Source organism: Ptychodera flava, chromosome 9, assembly GCF_041260155.1.
Source record: "Ptychodera flava strain L36383 chromosome 9, AS_Pfla_20210202, whole genome shotgun sequence".
Taxonomy (NCBI): Eukaryota; Metazoa; Hemichordata; class Enteropneusta; family Ptychoderidae; genus Ptychodera; species Ptychodera flava.
Window position 1 is genome coordinate 34781546 of NC_091936.1, and position 20299 is coordinate 34801844.

The window sequence follows — 20299 nt, forward strand, 5'->3', positions numbered from 1 at the left end:
CTCAGTTATCGAGATTGTCACCAAGTTTACACTTTTGCTACTTTTGGTAAATGTTAACTCCACAGAAAAAAATTCCCATTGTCAGTTGAGCATGCAGCTACACACAATTAACACAAAGGTGAAATGAGCAGTAGTTCATAACTTTTTGCGACTGGACCAGGGAAGATATATTTAGCATTGTTTGATCTAAAATAGCAAAAATTGTCCCAAACATAGAATATTGCAGATTTCGTCGAAATTTGAAGAAAACTGATATAAATCGTTCCTAAGAACGTTCATATCAAATTTCAAAGCAATCAGAGCACAATTTCAACAAACTCAACTTAGTTTACCCCAAGATCATGCATACCAAGTTTCAAAACATCTGGACAACTTGAAGCAGTTTCAGGGAAGAAGATTTTTTGAGCATAAATAGGAAAAATTTGACTCAAAAATACAAATTTGAAATTTTCACCGCTATTCGATCTGCATACTAAGTTTCAACCAAACCTGGTCTGTGGTAACAGAACTGTAGCAATGTGCAGGATTTTGCCTTTTTACCTCATTTGCATATTTTTGACTCTAAAACGTTGATTTAGACAAATTCGCATCTCCATCCCTTGCTTGGTGCACCTGTACACCAAACACTAAGATGGTAGGTGTTGCGGTTTTTGCGTTTTTAATGTGGCTGGACATATATGCTACATGTATACAGTATACAGTACATTCCTACAGAGATGCCATAGACTTACCAAACAAGCTCTCTTCATAGGTATATAAACATATACCAAATGTGAGCTAAAAAAACATAAAAAACAATGCAGATACAGAAAAATGAAACAGCAGATCTATAGTCAGGATGTAAAACTGAGCATTTGAACTTTTTGATGTTAAGACATTGTCATTTCATCATTTAAATCAGTTGTGAAATATTTTACAGTATCTTCTAAACCTGAACAACCTGCATAGTATTTCCAATGTACAAAATGAGTCTCAGGTTGTGTGTTTAGTTTGACTACTGTGAAAGTGGAGTCATGATGAACATTTACAGTTTTTTACAGGATTGTCATTTAACCTACCTAGTACCTATTAACCTTCAGAGCGCCATTTTTGCTGCCTTTATAAAATATATCCCTGCCAATTCTTTTGAGATTTTTGTTAAACTTTTGATAAAAATGTGTAGTCAATGAATAGTAGTATACATTTGGCCAAAAATTATCAAAATATTTCAGAAAAATTCATTAAAGTTAATAAAATGTTGCACTAAGATTTTGGTGGGAAAAATTGCAGTGCTCAAAGGGTTAACAATTACGACTTTATAAAACCTCAAGTGCTTGCAATGGATGAACTTGAATGTCAATGCAAGGGTTTACAGGAAATTAACACAAACAGTGGCATTCAGTGAAAATTTCCTTTATTAGAAATTACTCTGTGGTAAAAATTACACTTGCAGTGGCTTTGCATATAAATGATTGACAAGGACTGGGAAAACACTTATATCCAGATATACAAATCGTTAATTCAGGAAACATTTTTACTGTTTAGAATATGTTCTACAGACTAATAAAATAAACAACTTGTCAAAGAAAATATCGTGGTAAGTGAGTTGGTCTTTTTTCAAAAATCCATGGAAATTAAGTGCAGTATTAGACAAATTTGAATTGAGATGATATGTCAATCTGTAGAAAAATTTCCTCATCTTTATTCCTCCATTTTTAGACTCTAAATAAGCTGCATGTATGTCTGAAATATGAAAGACATTGATGACATGGTCACAGTGAATTAAAGTTGAAAATCAGTTCTGTTTGTTTTCAGTTTCTCATTTTACCATCTACAAACTATGGCTAGAGATAGTCGAACGCTCTGCTGTCCACACGCTATGGCTAGAAATAGGTACAGCAAACAATACATTGGTATACAATTTATGATAAGTAAATGCCATGTATTAAATATTTGTATTTTATACAAGTTTTTCCTGTGTCACTTTTGTGCCTATGGTTTACAATGGCTATCTCTGTCTAGTATTTCAAAGAAAACAGTTCATATCTGTTGAATGTCTACTTCCCTTCATTAGTTTTTTCTACTGATCATCAGTGCCCTGATTAAACAACTCTTTAGTAGCTATCATGTTTTCTTCCGAAAATAAACGATTCAATTTTTTTAAGTTGCGTTAACAACTTCATGATTGTCATGTGCTCAATTTTAACAATGTCCGATGTTATTGAACACAATCCAATGAAGCATCCCAGTTCAAGGCAGTAAAAAGAACAAAACCAGAAAAACAAGAATAACAAAAGTAATTAAGGTCTGAAACTTTAGGTACTGGAGGTCAACTTTAGCAACATGCATAGCAGAAACAAGCCCCTCTTAGTTTGAGTATAGACGGTCTTCCCCCCTCTACTGTCTATGGTTTCAGCAGGTCTGTTAATATGTAACAGTTCATAAACAATGACAGGAAATGACTCAAGATCAGTGGAGTTGGCCTGTTTCTTACTGGCATGCCATCACTCCTGCACATTTGCAGGATTTCACTTTTTCTGACCTCATTTGCACATTTTTGACACTGATGAGTTCATTAGAACAAATTCACATCTCAACCCCTACATCTACCTGTACACCAAATACTGAGATGGTAGCTCTGGCGGTATGGGAGCCTTTGTGTGTGACGGACATACATCCGCACATACATACCCACAAATATACAGACAGATGCCACCGACTCATCATATAAGCTCTTTTTGGTATTTATATACAAAGCCAAATATGAGCTAAAAAATAATATTGCACTTCCTTTGTCATACGCACACAAGCTGACATTGTGTAATGGGACTGGCTAAATGTAGAAATGCAGTGACCCTGTGTGATATGTAAACATGAGTTGCTAATGTAATTTCAGTTTTCACTTTATGATATTCACTGTGCATGCAAGGTGGAGAAAATACAATATATGCTAATCAAATTTTCACAAACCATTTGGTAAATGAAAATGCCCTACAGTTTCTAAATACATGATATGGTATCTTGATTAGATATTACACAAGTGTGACAGCTGCCATGAACGGGTCACACTGACGCTGACAGTCATACATTGTAGCAAATATCACATGATCTACTTGCTTTTATTCAAAGTCCAAAACATGAAATACAGCTATACTGGTATATTTTCCTTCCATCTCTAGGCTCTCTCTCTTTCCATTGCATTAGAATTGCCAACAGATTTGACAACGGTCTCCCTAAGGACTGTGCAAGTTCCTCTGACCTTCACACATACATTGACATAAGGTAGTACGCGCCTCAAAGTGAAAGACTTAAAACTTTTGCTCAAACTTTCCTCAAGGAATCTTTCAACCATTCTTTTCAAAATCAAGGATAAAAATAGGGGGTCACCTTGCAAATTATTGTGCAAGAGAAACAATAACCCAAGATTTACGAATATTTAAAACTCAAAATGGCTGCCATCCCTATGTTAACTCAACAGAGAAAAATAATATTTTCGAAATTCAAAAAACTAAGCCAGTGAAAAGTTTTCTTACACCCAGGGCTTTAAAATAAACCCCCTCAAGTGGTATATCAGAAAAGAATTGTAAAAGTTTGAGAGTCCGAATAGTTGTCCTCTGGGCGCATTCTACATTAAAGTGACCAACTCTTTGTATACCACTGTTTCAGATGGCTGCATTTATAATTTACCTTGGTGCAGTCCTTTGACCATAACAAGTAATAAACTACTAAACGACAAAAAGAGTTGTGGATAAACATATTCATCACAACATTTTTACTGTGAAAATTCTTTCATAACAAACATTTAAGTACTGTATCAACATGCCCAGTTCTAAGTTGAATAAAATGTCATTATGTAAGTTTTGACATTCCCATATTTTTGATGAAAATGACTTTGTCAATGGTGAAAGGATATTGTTGAAGATGTATTAGGTGTTTCTATATTTTGTTGATTTTTTTTTTTTTAAAATTCTTCACTGGCTCAAAACTTGATACATAATGTACATTTTTGGCAATCTAATGATACTAGAGTACTGTAGAGATGTTTGAATAAAACTTCATTCAAAAGATCTTTCAATATGATTTATCCAGTGAAAGAACACAGTAACATACTATCATTCACACATTATTATTAAAAACTTCAAAAAAAATGTTTTAATATGTCATGTGCTTATATCTTCTGCAATGTTACTAAAATGATACTGTCAACATAATAGAAAGAATAATTCTTCAGCCCATCACTTATTTTAGATATATTCCAACATTTGTTGTGATGGCTTTCAACATTTCAAATTCATTATGTACTGAATGGTCAGATGCACTCGAAAGCTTCACTTTGCCAGATATAATAAGGGCAAATGGTCTCTTGTCTGGAGGGTATATAGTTCCTTTGCTTGGGCTATAACATCTATGGTTGACAAAAATTCCAAAAAAAATAACTTTCATCATTGAACGGTGCACAAATAAATTTAAATCTCTGTTTAAAAATAGTTTCTGGTAATTTTCACTGTAGTTGAAAAGTAAAAGACTTAAACTTTTGCTCAAACTTTCCTGAATGAAACTTTCAACGATTCTCTTCCCAAATCGACAATACATCTGGGGTCACTGTGCAAAATTTGGAACTAGCGAAACAAATTGCCCAACATTTTGCAATATTCAAATGGCCGCCATGCCTGTGTTAATTCCATGGGGAAAAATTAAATACTGGATTTTCGAAAATCTAAGATAGTGAAAGTTTTTCCTTCTCCAAGGAGTCCCAACAAGTGGTAGATCAGAAAATAATTGTAGAAATTAGACAATCTGAATATCTGTCCCCGAGGTACATTCTACCTTAAAGTAATAACTATGCAGCTAACTTTATAATCAACAATTCATCATTGTATCCTATGAACACATTATGTTTGATAACATGAGGTATGTAATAAACACATGTATATGTGTACAAAATACCAGTATCCAGATAAAGGAATATACAATTGTACAACACATTGGATTTCAAATATACACATGTATGCACTGATTTAACTCCAGCTTGCTGTAAATGGGTCAAGTTGTAGCACACACATTTTACATCACCTGTCATTGTTGATTTTGCACTTTTACCCAATTTTTTGACCTAATCTCTAGAAATAAATGTGACCTATGACCTTGTAATATTTTTACCTCTAGGAAGCTGAGTTTTATTAAATATGAGCGAAAAATTAATATTCCTCTTCCTTTTACATGACGCAGGTTACACATTCACCTGGAGATATTTCAGAAAGTAGCGTGGTGACACTATTTTATTAATAGGGCAAACTGATCAGTATGATGTCAAGATTTGATCGGTCAAGTTTGGTCAAAATGATATCATTCAGAGCAACAGGAAGAAAATTCGAAAATTATGTTGCGATAAAATTTAGATATTCGTCATTTTGTAGTCAATACTAATGTTAAAATTTCTTTGCAAAAATCACAAAAACTATACTTTCGATACATATAAAATCAGTTAATTTGCTTAGTGTTTTGTAATTATCTCATTTTTATTTATTTCTAAAGATGCCACTTTAACGTCCATTTCCATGGAAACGAGTGTGGTGACCCTCCTCCTTTATATTTCATTTTTGCACTCCCACAACTTTTACGAATATTTATGCAAAGTTCTACGAAAATGACAATCCTTTTTAATTTTGACGTGATTCGTCGTACTTAACTTAATCCTGACTTTGACAACAGGCCTCTAATCTTTTAATATGGCCCGGAATATGCCATTGAAAAGCACATTCTGTGCCAAAATATAAATAGTCAATTTTTGCAAGTTTATAGTGCAATACCTGTAAAATGTTAAATAAACAGCTCATGCACAAAAGACTTTATTGCTTCTCACACGTAGTATTAACAATGGAAGGTGAGGTGTGGATATTTTCTTCTTCTGTTGAAGACCACTACACGGCATGAACTGGTTTTTAAGTTACTTTGAAGATTGATGAACATTTAATGACTTTCAACTTTTTTCACAGTCCTTTCCATCCGACATATTTAAAACAATAAGCATACAAACAATGAAGATAAAAACAAAACAAAACAATCATATTGTTTCATTATCTTGTACTTTTTCATTTTCAGCTTTCTTTTCTTCTTTTATTTCCTTCTCTTGTTGTTGTTGAAGTGCTAGTTTATTATCTGCATCACTGTCTGCAGCACACTTGAATTGCCCGACTCCAAACGGCCGTAGGTGATACACCATGTACTCCATGTAGTACATTGAAGTCTGTTTTACATCACTGTACATGATAGCATACTCATAGCAGCATTCTGGACCCTGTCACGGAGAGAGAAAGAGCACAGAAAACCAGTGTTTAATGGCCATACCACAGTGATTCACTTGTCCTGTTTTGAGGGCTTCTCACTTACATGTTTGTTTCTACATAATCACCAGTATAAGCCAAGTGTGAGCAAATCACTTCTGGCTATACATGAATATTTCCTTACATGCTTCTTAAAGATGGGGTATGTCGGCGGTTGGAAATTTTTATGAAAATGTTGACAGTAACCCATGCTGCAGATAACTTTGTAGATTTACCCGGTACATGTTTTTCTTTAAAATGCAGTAAAACAGGTTTTGGTAAACATGCACGATATGAATTGGTTTCATTACATTCTTTGTCAATTATGTCAATCTGTCATACAATCAGATAATTGGCTAACTTTTCTTGAGATGTGTAAATTGGTCAGAGGGACATGGGGTATTACTGAAGGTCATTAGATAATTATCAATTCTTGGCTTCTTGATTTACTCGTTAGTTGGTCTGCTTAGAGACAGGTCAACAGAAAGCTTTGGAAAGTTTTGTCAGAATAATAACATGCAAAGATGTCCAGTCCAGCAGAGGATATATCTCATGGGGTGCTCCACAAGGGATTTAAGGGATAGGCCACCACTCTGTTTTTTGAGAAACCTATTCATATGTTAATAGCCACATAAAAGAATTTATTTTCACAAGAAAATAATATGTAAATTGTGCACTATTATGCAAATCGACCGCCCCTATGTTTTTTAAGCTGTGGAGAACATTGTTGTCTCAAATTCTCCTACAATTAAACAAATTCAAAATTTTCCTAGTATAAATGTGTAGTGTTTAGCAAAAGCAGAAACACTTTCAATTTATTTTCAACAGAAAATGCCATTTTTTCTGCATCATCTGCTAATCTGTGTCTTGTCAGCTGGTCATCAGTCACACCAGACAGGAGACAAGGTCAAATGTGAGTGCAAGTTCAACCGTTATTATTCCAATGTTTTCTTATTGTGTATGGATCCACCAGCCATAGTTAAAATAATGTGAATGAAGGAATTATGTCATGGACACTATGAAGTATTCATGATTAAATGACAAGAATGTTGATATTACTAAAGGGAAACGAAATATCATGTTAAAGTCAGTGTTTCCTCTGGAACATGCTGTTGTGTGATACTCCCATTTATATCTTGTAAACCTAAATCCCACCTCATAATCACAAATGTGCTGCAATGAATGTCACCCCTACAATGTAATCTTGAGATATTGATTCCATAGAGCATTGATAGTGGCATTTCACATCATCAGTGCCCACAATGTAACATCAAAGACTTTGCTTTCAGATTACAAAACTGTGTCTGAACTTGAAAAAAGTGTGAAAAGTCGGTGTGAGCTTCTAATATATTGGCCTATAATGGTATAAACATTTCCTAAGAATTAAAAAGAAGTCTCTAATTTAATATTTGACATGCAACTTTAAGCTTAACGTGTTAATACATTGATTTACCTGAATACAATTTTACAAGCAGAGGTTACATTCCCCCTCCCCCTGGATAAAACATTGGGCATGGATATGTGACAGGTATAATTTATGATGATGCACAATTTCTGTTTTCTGCACATCTGTAGAATATTGTTAAGATCAAGAAGTGTGGTCTTTGTTGATGCCACAGGAGGAGGATTGACCTACCTTGAATTGAGGGAATTTGATGTATCTCCAGTACAAACTGCCAAATGATAAGGCAACTCCGGCATTTGAAGGCAGTTTATGGTCTGGTTTCGTCATTTCAAATCTTAGACGGCCTTTGTAATCACGTCCATCTGTGCTCGATATGATTCCAACTTTCTGGAAACATCTTGTAAGTTCACTGGCATCATCTTTGCCTCCAACTTCACTCGGGCAGTCATTCAGTTTTGTTTGCAATTTCTCCAGCGCCATGCGGCTGACAACAATGCTGGATCTGCCGGCTTTATCCAGGAACACATGTCCAGCATAGCCAGGAATGCTGGTGTTGTGGACAAACAAGAGATACCGTAGGTTTTCCAGTACAACAACCATGCTGGAATCAACTTTGAGGAAGTAATGGTACTCATTCCGGTACCTCTCAAATGCCTGTCTGAAACCCTGTTTGGTCTTTTCCCATGCCATTTCTGGTTTGTCCGGAATGTCAACGTAGTACAAATCTTTCAAATTTTGGTCAATAGCACTGCTGACAATGACAAGTTTGTTACAATGTGTACCCCAGGTGTCAAGTATTGATTTGCCTAGCTTTCCAAGCTGAACATTGCTAACATACACCTGGCACAGTATTTTCACATTACTGTACAAGAGGTCTCTTTGGTGCCAGGGATCAAAATTCTCCTCTTCTAGTCTCTTTGATAATTCTGATTCAATAATCTCAAAGCGTGTTCCATTGACTCTATAGAAATAACTGTTTTCATATTTGCCGGGTTTTGAGATTTCCTTCGGGTTCCATAACACTGCCATTCCTGACAGCACGGAGTCACTGTACATCAACACACTTGAGGTGAAGACGGTGTCATACTGGTTGAGAATAAGGATGAACAGCACACCGCCAGCCAGACCAAGCAAAAATGTGAAGTATCCGAATTTGTCCATTCTGCGTCGGAATCAAGCTCGCATACTGGTTTCTGTGGACAAATGCATCAAAAGGAATCTTCATACAGTCATACTCTATTTGTATAATTTAGAGCAGAATTAAAATATTGATTTTCACTATTCCTTTTCACACGACATTTCTACTTTATCCTAATCACTGTGAAACTAGCAAATACACATACATACATTACACATTGTGTGTAAATTTACTTATTTAATTTACATTTTCAGATAAATGAGGGTGTTTGTGAAATAAAAAATACTACAGACTACACTATCAGTTAGAGGGGCAGTCCTCAATCCCTGGTTCTCAAATTAGTTGTTGTTGACAGTTGGTATTAGCGTTAGCCCTTTATTTTTCCCTGAAATATGTTGGCCAATTTGCTTATAGTAGATAAAGTTGTACTAAGCACGACAACTGTACCACAGGCGTGATGTGAAGTGGGTAGTTTTAGTGTTGAGTTATACTACGTTCCGACGTTCTGATAGTGATACGTAGGACTAGGAGACTTGTGACCTCGGAACGTATCATAACTTTACACTGAAACTACCCAGTCCACATCACGCCTGTGAACAGCTGTATACTAAGCGTTTCCGAGGTAGAGAACCAACATGCGGCAACAGTGGAACGTACCGGTTCATCCATGGCCAGAAGTCGGGATTTTTTCATTCTAGACATTTTTACATTTTAGTAGTGCATGTTTGACATGTTAGGTCGGAACTAACAGCCGAACTAACGTGACCAAAAAAGCCAAACTTGCAAACCTATCGTGTATCGTGCAGACCCAACATATCCGCACCTATCGTTTCTAAAATGTCTAACGTGTATGCCAGGTTGGAACTAATGTGCCTAAAATGCCAAACGTGCAAACCTATTGTGTATCGTGCAGACCTAACGTTAAAGAACCTATGTCTAACATGTATTGCATTTTAGGGCGTACAAATAAGTCCTATTCTATCATGCCAATCGTGTAAACCTATCGTGTATCGTGCACGCCAAACATGGATGCACCTATCGTGTCTAAAGTGTCTAACGTGTATATCATGACTGCACGATTGACATATGGTACCATTCCACTTATCTGGACATACGCGTTAGACATTTTAGACACGTTAGGTCCGTACACGTTGGGTCAGCACGTTACACGATAAATTTGCACGATTGGCATGATAGATTTTGACTCTTGGACAACCTAAAATGACATACACGTTAGACATTTTAGACACGTTAGCTCCGTAAATCTTAGGTCGGCACGTTATACGATATGTCTCAAAATTCACGTGATGGCCTACAAACACGGTAAGGTCTAACTCTATCATGCCAATCGTGCAAACCTATCGTGTAACGTGCCGACCTAACGTGTACGCACCTAACGTGTCTAAAATGTCTAACGTGCATGTCATTTTAGGTTCTCGACATGGGTCAAAATCTATCATGCCAATCGTGCAAACCTATCGTGTATCGTGCAAACCTAACGTGTACGGACCTAACGTGTCTAAAATGTCTAACGTGCATGTCATTTTAGGTTCTCGACATGGGTCAAAATCTATCATGCCAATCGTGCAAACCTATCGTGTATCTTGCAAACCTAACGTGTACGGACCTAACGTGTCTAAAATGTCTAACGTGTTTTTCATGACTGTACCATTCAACTTATCTGGAGACCCTAAAATGACATACTTGTTAGACATTTTAGACACGTTAGATCCGTACTCGTTAGGTTTGCACGATACACGATAGCTTTGCATGATTGCCATGATAGATTTTGACTCGTGGACAACCTAAAATGACATACACGTTAGACATTTTAGACACGTTAGCTCCGTGAATCTTAGGCCGGCACGTTATACGATATTTCTCAAGATTAACGTGATGGCCTACAAACACAGTAAGGTCTACCTCTATCATGCCAATCGTGCAAACCTATCTTGTATCGTGCAGACCTAACGTGTACGCACCTAACGTGTCTAAAATGTCTAACGTGCATGTCATTTTAGGTTCTCCACATGAGTCAAAATCTATCATGCCAATCATGCAAACCTATCGTGTATCGTGCAAACCTAACGTGTACGGACCTAACGTGTCTAAAATGTCTAACGTGTATGTCATTTTAGGTTCTCCACATGACTCCAATTTCTATCATGCCAATCATGCAAACCTATTGTGTATCGTGCAGACCTTACGTGTACTGACCTAACGTGTCTAAAATGTCTGACGTGCATGTCATTTTAGGTTCTAAACACGGGTCAAAATCTATCATGCAAATCGTGCAAACCTATCGTGTATCGTGCAAACCTAACGTGTACACACCTAACGTGTCTAAAATGTCTAAAGTGCATGTCATTTTAGGTTCACGTATCTCCGCATGAGTCAAAATCTATCATGCCAATCGTGCAAACCTATCGTGTATCGTGCAGACCTTACGTGTACGGACCTAACGTGTCTAAAATGTCTAACGTGTATGTCATTTTAGGTTCTAAACATGGGTCAAAATCTATCATGCCAATCGTGCAAACCTATCATGTATCGTGCAAACCTAACGTGTACGGACCTAACGTGTCTAAAATGTCTAACGTGTATGTCACTTTAGGTTCTCCACATGACTCCAATTTCTATCATGCCAATCATGCAAACCTATCGTGTATCGTGCAGACCTTACGTGTACGGACCTAACGTGTCTAAAATGTCTAACGTGCATGTCATTTTAGGTTTTCAACATCGGTCAAAATCTACCATGCCAATCATGCTGACCTATCGTGTATCGTGCAAACCTAACGTGTACGGACCTAACGTGTCTAAAATGTCTAACGTGCAGACTTTTACAGTGTTTAGTCATGCACGTTTGCCTTACACGTTTGGGTTCTATAATGTACAATGGCATACAACTCCCCATAGCACGATAGCTTCAACAATGTGAAACGTGCATTTTTACCAACTACTGGCCATAGCTCTACCGGTTTGCTGCAGTTCCTTAGCCTACAACTACCCTGACAATTTTGAAGGTCAAAAGGATGATATACGATGTTTCAGACAATACACGATGAGTTAGGTACACAAGGTCACGGTCCCGTGAAGTGACCGCGGTAACTTTAGGCAAGAAAAGTGAATTAATTCAAAAATGGTATCGACAGATGCATAACTAAAGTTTACTAAACGCAACTGTTTTATGAAAATGTAGTACTCGAGTATGGCTAACTGCAGAACGTATAGTAGCTCGAGGTTTTGCCTGGGTATTTGGGTCGGACGGCAAAACCAGATACCCAGTAACCTCGAGCCACTGCATTGTGTACGCTGCAGCTAGAGTATGGCGAGCGTGTCCAGCTTTGGCCACGCGAGGGCGGCGTAGCCAAAACCGCAATCCTCGCCATACTGGTAGGGCTAATGAAAATGTAGGTTTTACCGATCGAATATTCGTGAGTACCTTTCGTGACAAACGGCGACGAACGATCAGCTGCGAGCACTGGCCGATGTAGAGGACACCAACGAAGTCATTTGTACTGACTAATGACCTTTGGTTGACCCTTCAACTCAACATATATACCACGTATCTTACAAAGAATAATCAGTATGGTCGTCATCTATCGATTTTGATTTAAATGCCGCGCCGGTACTACCTAAATTCATAAACGAGGGACCATTTACCTATATGGTCGGACCAACTTGGATTGACAAAACTTCCTAAACGTAAAGCACTAAAACTACTATTTTTGATCTATTTTTGCACGTTTTAAAAAATATCGATCCAGCCGTAAGAGCTATTTTTAGCAAGGGTCACCGACGATCTTGATTGGCTGATAAATATAGCAACTGTACTGGTATATAAACTGCAGTCACTCGCTCACAATGGCGCGCACATATAAAGAGACAAGTCCTGTGATGCAACTTATAAGATATCACAACAGAGCAGAGACAGTGGCGGACCTTGTCATTACAAACAAGTTCAATTTTACATCGACTTATAATAATACAGCACAAACATGGCTTCACCACTGGTCGACGTTTACGTGAAGTTGACCACTGGCAGAGTTGTCACTTACGAAATGATGCCATCCACGACTGTCACAGAAATATACAAGAAAGTGGCCGAGGAAGAAATGGTTCCGGATAACAGAGTTGTGTTAAGATATACTGGTAAAATTGTTAAAAGACAACACACAATTGAATATCTAGGAATATGCAAAGAAACTATCCTGAAGTCACAGGTAAGCATCAAAAGGACGCCACCAACAAAACACATGTGTACTACCTTTGTCTTTAATATAAGGCTTTTCAGAGTACGATTATGATTTACTCGTCACACATATTTTTGACGTTAATTTACCCGGTAGTTGCAATCCAAGATGAAGTCTATCGTGACCATCTTTGGTTCGTAGATTCCCAAGGGATTTTTGGTACTTATAGGTAAAATTGGGAAGGATTATGGTTCATATTTTGCACAATGGGAAAGGTAGCCCAAGTACTCTAATAGAGAAATTAAATGAACAACGGTTGATTAACACATTTTTTAGCTATATCTTTAGTAATTTTAATCGTGTTTTAACAGTTCTGAATCAGTTATTTCTCATATAGATGCTGATCATTCATACCCATTGTTAACAGGTGCTGACATTGCGGTCCATGACAATCTTTGTGAAAACAGAGAAAGGCTGTACCATCCCAATGACCCTGAATAATCTGACAACCCTGGCTGAAGTCAAAGACCGGATACAATCACAGGAAGGCACAGCGCCACACTTACAAACACTGAAGGCAAGTCGTGTACTTTTTTCAGAAATTTATCACCTGTAAATTTATCTGCTCGAGTTTTCTTCAGGGTCTTCATGTGTATCGTGGAACTAGAATATGTAAAGAAACTTGACATTGTAAACATCATGATCTTTGCCCTGTCAGTGTTACCTTGAATGTATACAAATTTCATGTATCATCATTATTATTATAATCATTATGAATATTAAAGAGGACTTACTAGTATTCTAGCCTATGTGCTGATTGTAAAATAACTGTTGTTCATTTCAGCATTCTAAAGTTGTTCTCCAACCAAATTCTGAGAGTCTTGAAAACCTCGGAATTAAAGATGAAGATGTCATAACTCTCACTACCAGAGAGGTGACAGAAGAGAGGACTGCCCCGACAGAAGAAAATGATGAACTAGATGAAGATACATTACAGGTAACCGTAGCATTCTGTTTTTCGTGATTTTTGAATTTTTATGTTTTGACATTAAGTGAAAAGAAAGCTGCGTTCGTATCTCTTGTGATGTTGAAAGATAACTTTATTCCCTCATACACACAACACATCAAGCTATTACTTTGGCAATGTTTGATTACAGTAACAGCAATACATGGTAAAATGACAAAGATTCTCAATCAGTATTAAAATTAGAGAGGAAGCCTTTGGTTGTAAATACTTGTTTATTGGAAAGACCATAGACTGAATCTAAAAAAATTGCACTCTCATTTCTCCAGATTTGTTTCTAAGAACCATGTTGGAAGTTGAAAGTAGTAAAGTCTTTTCTCTGCTCTTTATCGACAGGAATTGTTGAACAACTTTGCTGCTGATCTAACGTCAGACAAGGCTGTTGAAGTGGTGTTTTCATTTGATACAACTGGCAGTATGTACTCCTGTCTCCAGCAGGTAAGAAGGACAATCACAAGGTTGAAAGTGTGAATTGTGTTTTGATTAATGAAACAATTGGTTTTTTTGATAAAATATTCCTTTTATCAGTTTATTGGAAATCTCAGAATGTCTAACAGACTTCATGAAATCTCAATTTTATGTGATATATAAGATTTGAAAAGTTGATAAGTTGATATCAATGTTGATTATCAGAGTGAGAAATAGTCTTTCACCTTGTTCCTTTCTGTAAGTGCTTGACATCTGAAGAGTTGAAAATATACTGCATAATTACCTATAATTAGAGTATGTAGCAAGGTTTTGGTGAGTTTGAAACTTTATCATGGTGTTGTGTAACAAAGGTGCGACATTTGGCTGGTAAATGCCATTTACTTTTCTTAACAAAAAGGATGCTAGACTTAATTGAGGTAGAATGTGCCTCGGGGACAGATATTTGGACTGTCAAACTTTCTACAATATTCTTTTGGCCTTCCACTTGTGAAGGCTCATGTTGATGCTTGTAGAGTTCATAAAATTTTCACCGGCTTGGTTTTCTGAAAATTGTGAATTTCATTTTCTCCTATAGAGATAACATAGGGATGGCAGCCATTTTGAATTTCAGATATCAATAAATATCGGGTAATTTGTTTCTCTGGTACCAAATTGAACGTTGACCCCTGAGTTTTATTCTTGATTTTGAAAGACAATGGTTGAGCAAAGTTTGAGCACAATTTTAAGTCTTTCATTTTCAAGGTGCAAACAATCATATCTTACAACACTACTAATATTAGTTGACATAGAAAACACGACTGTACTTTACAAAATTATTGACCCTTGTTCCCATCATGCATCACACTCCATAGGTGAGAGACAAGCTTGAAGATGCAGTGAGGAAACTGTTGAAAGACATCCCCAAGATAAGAATTGGAATCCTGGCGCATGGAGATTACTGTGATTACGACAAATATGTCATCAAAACTTGTGATCTTAGTTCTGATGTTGATCAACTGGTCAAGTTTGTCAATGATGTACCTCGTACAGGTGGCGGAGACTCTCCCGAGGTAAGTCTCTTCAGTTATGATATGCCATTAAAGCTGACTTTGACTGTTCATGCACACATCAAGAACATGTATAAGGAATTCTTTTACAGATTTCCAATGAAAATCAAACCACAGGTAATATTTTATTAGGGGGAATGCATCAAGTATGGTTTTGCAGAGAAAAATCCTCTTATTGGCGCATTTGAATGACAATTAATGATTTCTTAACAATACTGTTCTGTATTGTAAAACAGTGCAATTAATTTGAAGCATGGTGTTTACAAATGATAGTTTCAGAAGACACTGTTTTACCTCATTCACTCCGGAAGATTTATTTTCTTTCAAAAACATCAATTAGCAAGTTTACACAACTGTTCTTTGGATGTTTATGAGCATGACTTTTGTCACATTTGCAGTGCTACGAATGGGTGTTGAGATGTGCACAGAGACTAGACTGGAGTCAGGATTCTGCCAAAGCACTGGTTGTCATTGGTGATGACCTTCCACATCCCGTGTCCTACACTGACCAGAATGTCAACTGGCACGAGGAACTGGTAACGTTGAAAGAGATGAGCATTAAGGTATTGTAGAGTGATTTTGAATTTTGAATTTAAGAGTATTTAGCTTGGTTTCAAAACTTGAAAGCTGTCCTAACAGACAAACCCTGGGTAATTTTCAGAATCAACCAATACTCTCTAGCTACTGGTATTTATCATATGACCTCTTGTTGAGAGCATTTAAACAATTTGTCATTAAATGGTATTGAAATATCTTACAGAAAAAATCCAACAAAAACAATATAAAGTTTTGAACTTCCTTTGATTTGCCACCATATAAAAGATCAGCAGACACCTGTGAAGATGAACACAGAGGGTCATTCATTTCCTGGTAAATGGTACTATTCAGATGGCCTGCAAATGTGATCAAATACATAATGAATATCTTGGGTCTTTTCTTCACAATTTTAGGTATACGGTGTGAAAGCCCAGAATAACAGTTATTCCACACCATTCTATGAAGAGATAGCAGATCAAACCGGTGGTGCTTATATCCAGTTTAAGCATTTCTCAGTAATCACAGACATGTTCCTAGCTGGTACGTATCTACAGTAGGTCAAATATATCTAGCACTAATGTAACTTTGATTAATCTAAAGTACCTTTGATATATCTGCAGTAGTTTTAATATATCTTCGCTAGTTTTAGTCCACCCAGCACACAGCTGTTTCATATCTTTCAGTGACTTCAGGGCTTTGATAAATTTACATTAACTCTGATATATCTTGCAGTGGTAATTAGTTTGATTTGAATAACTATTTTTAAGCTTGGAATGCTCTTTGGAAAAACTCTTTCATGCTTATTTCTTTGCACTTTTGAAAGTACAGTTCAGGTCTAAATTGAATGTTGTGTAATACTGTATTTTCTCTTCCGCTTGAAAATTAGTTGATCATGTGACAAAAGAAAAAGACGGGTACGTCCCATCCTTGATGCACACTCAAAATCTGGTATGCTTTGCTCATTTTTTTACGTTGTTGTGTGGTTGGACTCATACACCAGGAAAAATGGTTGAGAGTTTAGTTTTGAATCTCTCTTTAAATTTAAAGTGTTCACTTTTTTTCTGTCCAGTTTGTTACAAGGAATCTGGAGAGGAACAACTGAATGCGTTCTGTGAAGAAGTTAAAACAGAAGGCAGAATGACAGAAGACATGGCTGAAATTTTTCAGCAGCTTGAAGAGAAACCTAAGACGGATGATAATGGTGATGATGGCAATAACAATGATGATAAAAAGGTAAAAATGTACTTCTTGATATTTTCAGTTTCATCTAAACAAGTGTTGAAATTGATGTCAGTACAAGAGGCATTGTAATGCAAACTTGTAAACTGTTGATAGCAGTGGACATTCAGGGATATTACCTAACACAAATGGTTTTGTCCAATTCATCTGTTTTCTCTCACAGACTGGAAAGTTAGATTGAACTTTATTTAGAGGAGAAATTACTTTTATTATGTCAAACACCTTTCAAGAAAGAATAGTTCATAAATCAATGGTTCAAGATGAGAAAATTCAACTATGTGGATGTAATCCTGGCACAGTAGTGGTTTTCATTAGGAATCCTGGTGTTGGTTTCCACAATGAGTAAAATGATCAGACTGAGATTGCTGTTCAACTTAAATTCCTGCATCAACATAGCATTTATTCTTCAATTCTAGGGTCATCGGTATGTGAATGCCAGCTGGTGGGATCCATCCTTGGACCACGGTAGTGTGCAGTATTGTTATAATGCAAAGACAGACAAATGGATGGCACCGTCAAGAAAATCCTCACCAAGCGCTAGATCAACACCTTCAAGTTCATCGACAACGAAATCAATTTCTTCACCAACAACCTTTCATTCATATCATGGCAAAGGTAATAGGAACATTTTAATTTCAGTAATTTTATAGAAAATCAGTTTTGCTTGAAAGTATTTACTAAAATCCTGTCAGTTTACCTTCTCTCTTGGTATGTGCAGTTGTACTGTTGTTTATATCTTAACATTGAGTTGCAGTGTAATGAATATTGGAAATTGACAATATTGCTTATTTCCTTTATGTGCAGTTCACCGTTGTCTGTGAGTTTGCATATTTTTATATGTACTAGGGTAGCATTTTTCATGACATCTTGAAATTTGAAGCTCTATATTCTTATTGTTTTCTCTCTCATCAGCTGATGGTTTCAAGACTTCAAAACAAAGATTTTCTCTGAGGAAGTCCAGGTCATCCAGGGCGTATAGTTCCCCAGCTACTGCCTCGACCAAGAAATGTGTCATCCAGTGAAACACAGCTCTGTTCGCTTCCATCGCAGTGATGCCTGACTCTACAATGAACAATGGATTCCAACTTTATAGAACCATGTCCGTGCTCCTGAGAGTTACAACTGTGGGTTAGACAATATTAATGTCACAGCACCTATTCATGTTAAAATAGAAACTGAATTTGAAAGGTATTCACGATGGCTTATTAAGAAGTCTATCAAGCAATCTAAATTGCAAAACTCTTAGTTTTTTGCGCTGCCATATTGGCGAAAAATGCATTATTACTTTTTTACATTAGTAAGATTTTGGTGTACGGTAGCTTTAGATATTTTTTACCTCAGTAAAACAGAGTAATGTACATACACTTATTTTGAGTGACATTACTTTAAAAATATCACTTTTGGAATGTTTCTGTCAAGAATTTTGCAAAAAAGAGACATTATTGCATCAATTGTTATGCAATACCTGAATGGTAAAACAAAACGGCATTTAAGATTTACATGAGTGCTAATTTTCTTGGGAAGTTTTTACATTGGCATTTAACGGAGAGTTAGTGTTTCAAGAGATGACAGTGCAGAAAACAAGTCAAACTTTACTGAAAGATAAATTTCAGCCTGGTTAGAGGCCTTTAGAGATATTATTTGTATAATACCTTAATTGTATCCTCTGCATGAGTGAAAAATTCCCGTCGATTTCCATGGAATGTTCTACTGCATGAACGTGTTGGGAAGTCAAAGAGAAATGAGGAGGAAGCAGAATACATGTTTTCCTCTCGTTATTCCTTTTTCTGTACATTGGTCAGACCATTCTCCATGTCCCAACGGTAGTTGACTTTTGTGATTCCTGTTTGAAAATCATAGCTCTGGATGGTTTTGGTTTGACTGACAGTGTTCTAATAATGGATATTTATTCAATATAGGTCTCCATAGCCAATGATCGATATCGACATCTTTCATTAATATTTTACAGTCTTGTAGCTACACGAGAAACAATATTTGTGAAGCCTATTTCATTTAATACATTGTGAATTTATTTATCTCTAATTTTTTTCTACAGTATACCTTTGGAAGGATTTCTTTGAAAACGTCGCTTCTTTGCTCTATGATGAATTTTTTATCCAATATGACAGTGTTCTATTCTGTTTTCCTCAAAAACCAACAATTTTGCAAGCTGTTAAACTTGCAACGATAATTCTGTTTTACATGGTTTTACAAAGATGCACAAATGTTAATAACACTTGAACAACACTGTGCGTGATCTTTGTTTCGAAAATCAGATTTCCTTAGAGGGCTTCGTTGGCTTTACCAACCAATATTACTCCCTAGAATTGTGATGATTCTTAAAATTTTTCAGCATTGGACTAGGTTTTTTCAGAAGGTCCTGCCAAAATGGTTTTTGATATCTTTGTATTTTCTGAATTGTTTTTTTTACTGTATTTGAAACCAATTTGTGAAGTACACATGTATGATGTTACTATTGAACAAGAAGTATTGACTTTTATCAATGAAGGATCATCAGATACTTATATGAGAATGACCGCATTGGCATTTTTAGGAGTAGGCACAGGGTATTGCAAGCTATATTCATCTAGAAGTTATGATCAATAAATTTATAGTATTAAACTTTTTTTAATATATGAGCCTTACCTGTGTCATGTGTGTGCCTATTAAGTTACCCTCAAAACCTCTCTCTGCAAATTATTTCAAAGGAAACAGTCCATACCTGTTAATTACCTACCCTAATGCCCTTCGTTAATTTCTTATACTGCTCACCATGCAAAGGCTTATAGTCATGACCAAATAACTCGTTAGCAGCTCATTGACTGTCCAGGAAATGTTATCATAAAATCATAAAAATTACTGCTACATGACAATTCAATACTATACATTCTTTGAACGAAATTAGAACCAAGATTTGTCTTTTCAAGTCTCTATTTTTGTCTCATTCAATGGAACCGGTTTTTATATAGCGCTTGGAATTTAA

At 36.3% G+C, this 20299-nt stretch overlaps 2 protein-coding genes across 4 annotated transcripts; one reads left to right on the top strand and one right to left on the bottom strand.

The window, feature by feature from the left end:
- Nucleotides 1-1376: 1376 nt before the first annotated feature.
- Nucleotides 1377-12411, bottom strand: LOC139140815 (glycoprotein-N-acetylgalactosamine 3-beta-galactosyltransferase 1-like). Of its 3 annotated transcripts, none has more exons than XM_070710238.1 (3): nucleotides 12291-12411; nucleotides 7939-8900; nucleotides 1377-6277 (listed from the first exon to the last, which is right to left on the bottom strand). In XM_070710238.1, the coding sequence occupies exons 2-3, from the start codon at nucleotides 8866-8868 to the stop codon at nucleotides 6044-6046; spliced, it is 1164 nt and encodes a 387-aa protein (XP_070566339.1). In that variant the 5' UTR covers nucleotides 8869-8900; nucleotides 12291-12411; the 3' UTR covers nucleotides 1377-6043. The 3 variants fall into 3 exon arrangements, with proteins under 3 accessions (XP_070566339.1, XP_070566340.1, XP_070566341.1); XM_070710239.1 differs by having other exon boundaries at nucleotides 12270-12392; XM_070710240.1 differs by lacking the exon at nucleotides 12291-12411 and adding an exon at nucleotides 11824-11963.
- A 301-nt stretch (nucleotides 12412-12712) lies between these two features.
- Nucleotides 12713-19955, top strand: LOC139140814 (uncharacterized). Its single transcript, XM_070710237.1, has 10 exons — nucleotides 12713-13071; nucleotides 13469-13618; nucleotides 13886-14038; nucleotides 14402-14503; nucleotides 15346-15543; nucleotides 15939-16103; nucleotides 16491-16617; nucleotides 17147-17310; nucleotides 17733-17931; nucleotides 18229-19955. Exons 1-10 carry the CDS (start codon nucleotides 12847-12849, stop codon nucleotides 18336-18338), a joined length of 1593 nt encoding a protein of 530 aa, XP_070566338.1. The 5' UTR covers nucleotides 12713-12846; the 3' UTR covers nucleotides 18339-19955.
- Nucleotides 19956-20299: the final 344 nt, after the last annotated feature.

Excerpts from the sequence above, each read along its gene's own strand:
- LOC139140815 (XM_070710238.1), bottom strand. The coding sequence starts at position 8,868 with ATGGACAAATTCGGATACTTCACATTTTTGCTTGGTCTGGCTGGCGGT. Across the intron at positions 6,278-7,938 it reads TCAAATTCCCTCAATTCAAG|GGTCCAGAATGCTGCTATGA; the intron begins GTAGGTCAATCC and ends TCTCCGTGACAG.
- LOC139140814 (XM_070710237.1), top strand. The coding sequence starts at position 12,847 with ATGGCTTCACCACTGGTCGACGTTTACGTGAAGTTGACCACTGGCAGA. Across the intron at positions 13,072-13,468 it reads AAACTATCCTGAAGTCACAG|GTGCTGACATTGCGGTCCAT; the intron begins GTAAGCATCAAA and ends CATTGTTAACAG. Across the intron at positions 16,104-16,490 it reads TGAAAGAGATGAGCATTAAG|GTATACGGTGTGAAAGCCCA; the intron begins GTATTGTAGAGT and ends TCACAATTTTAG.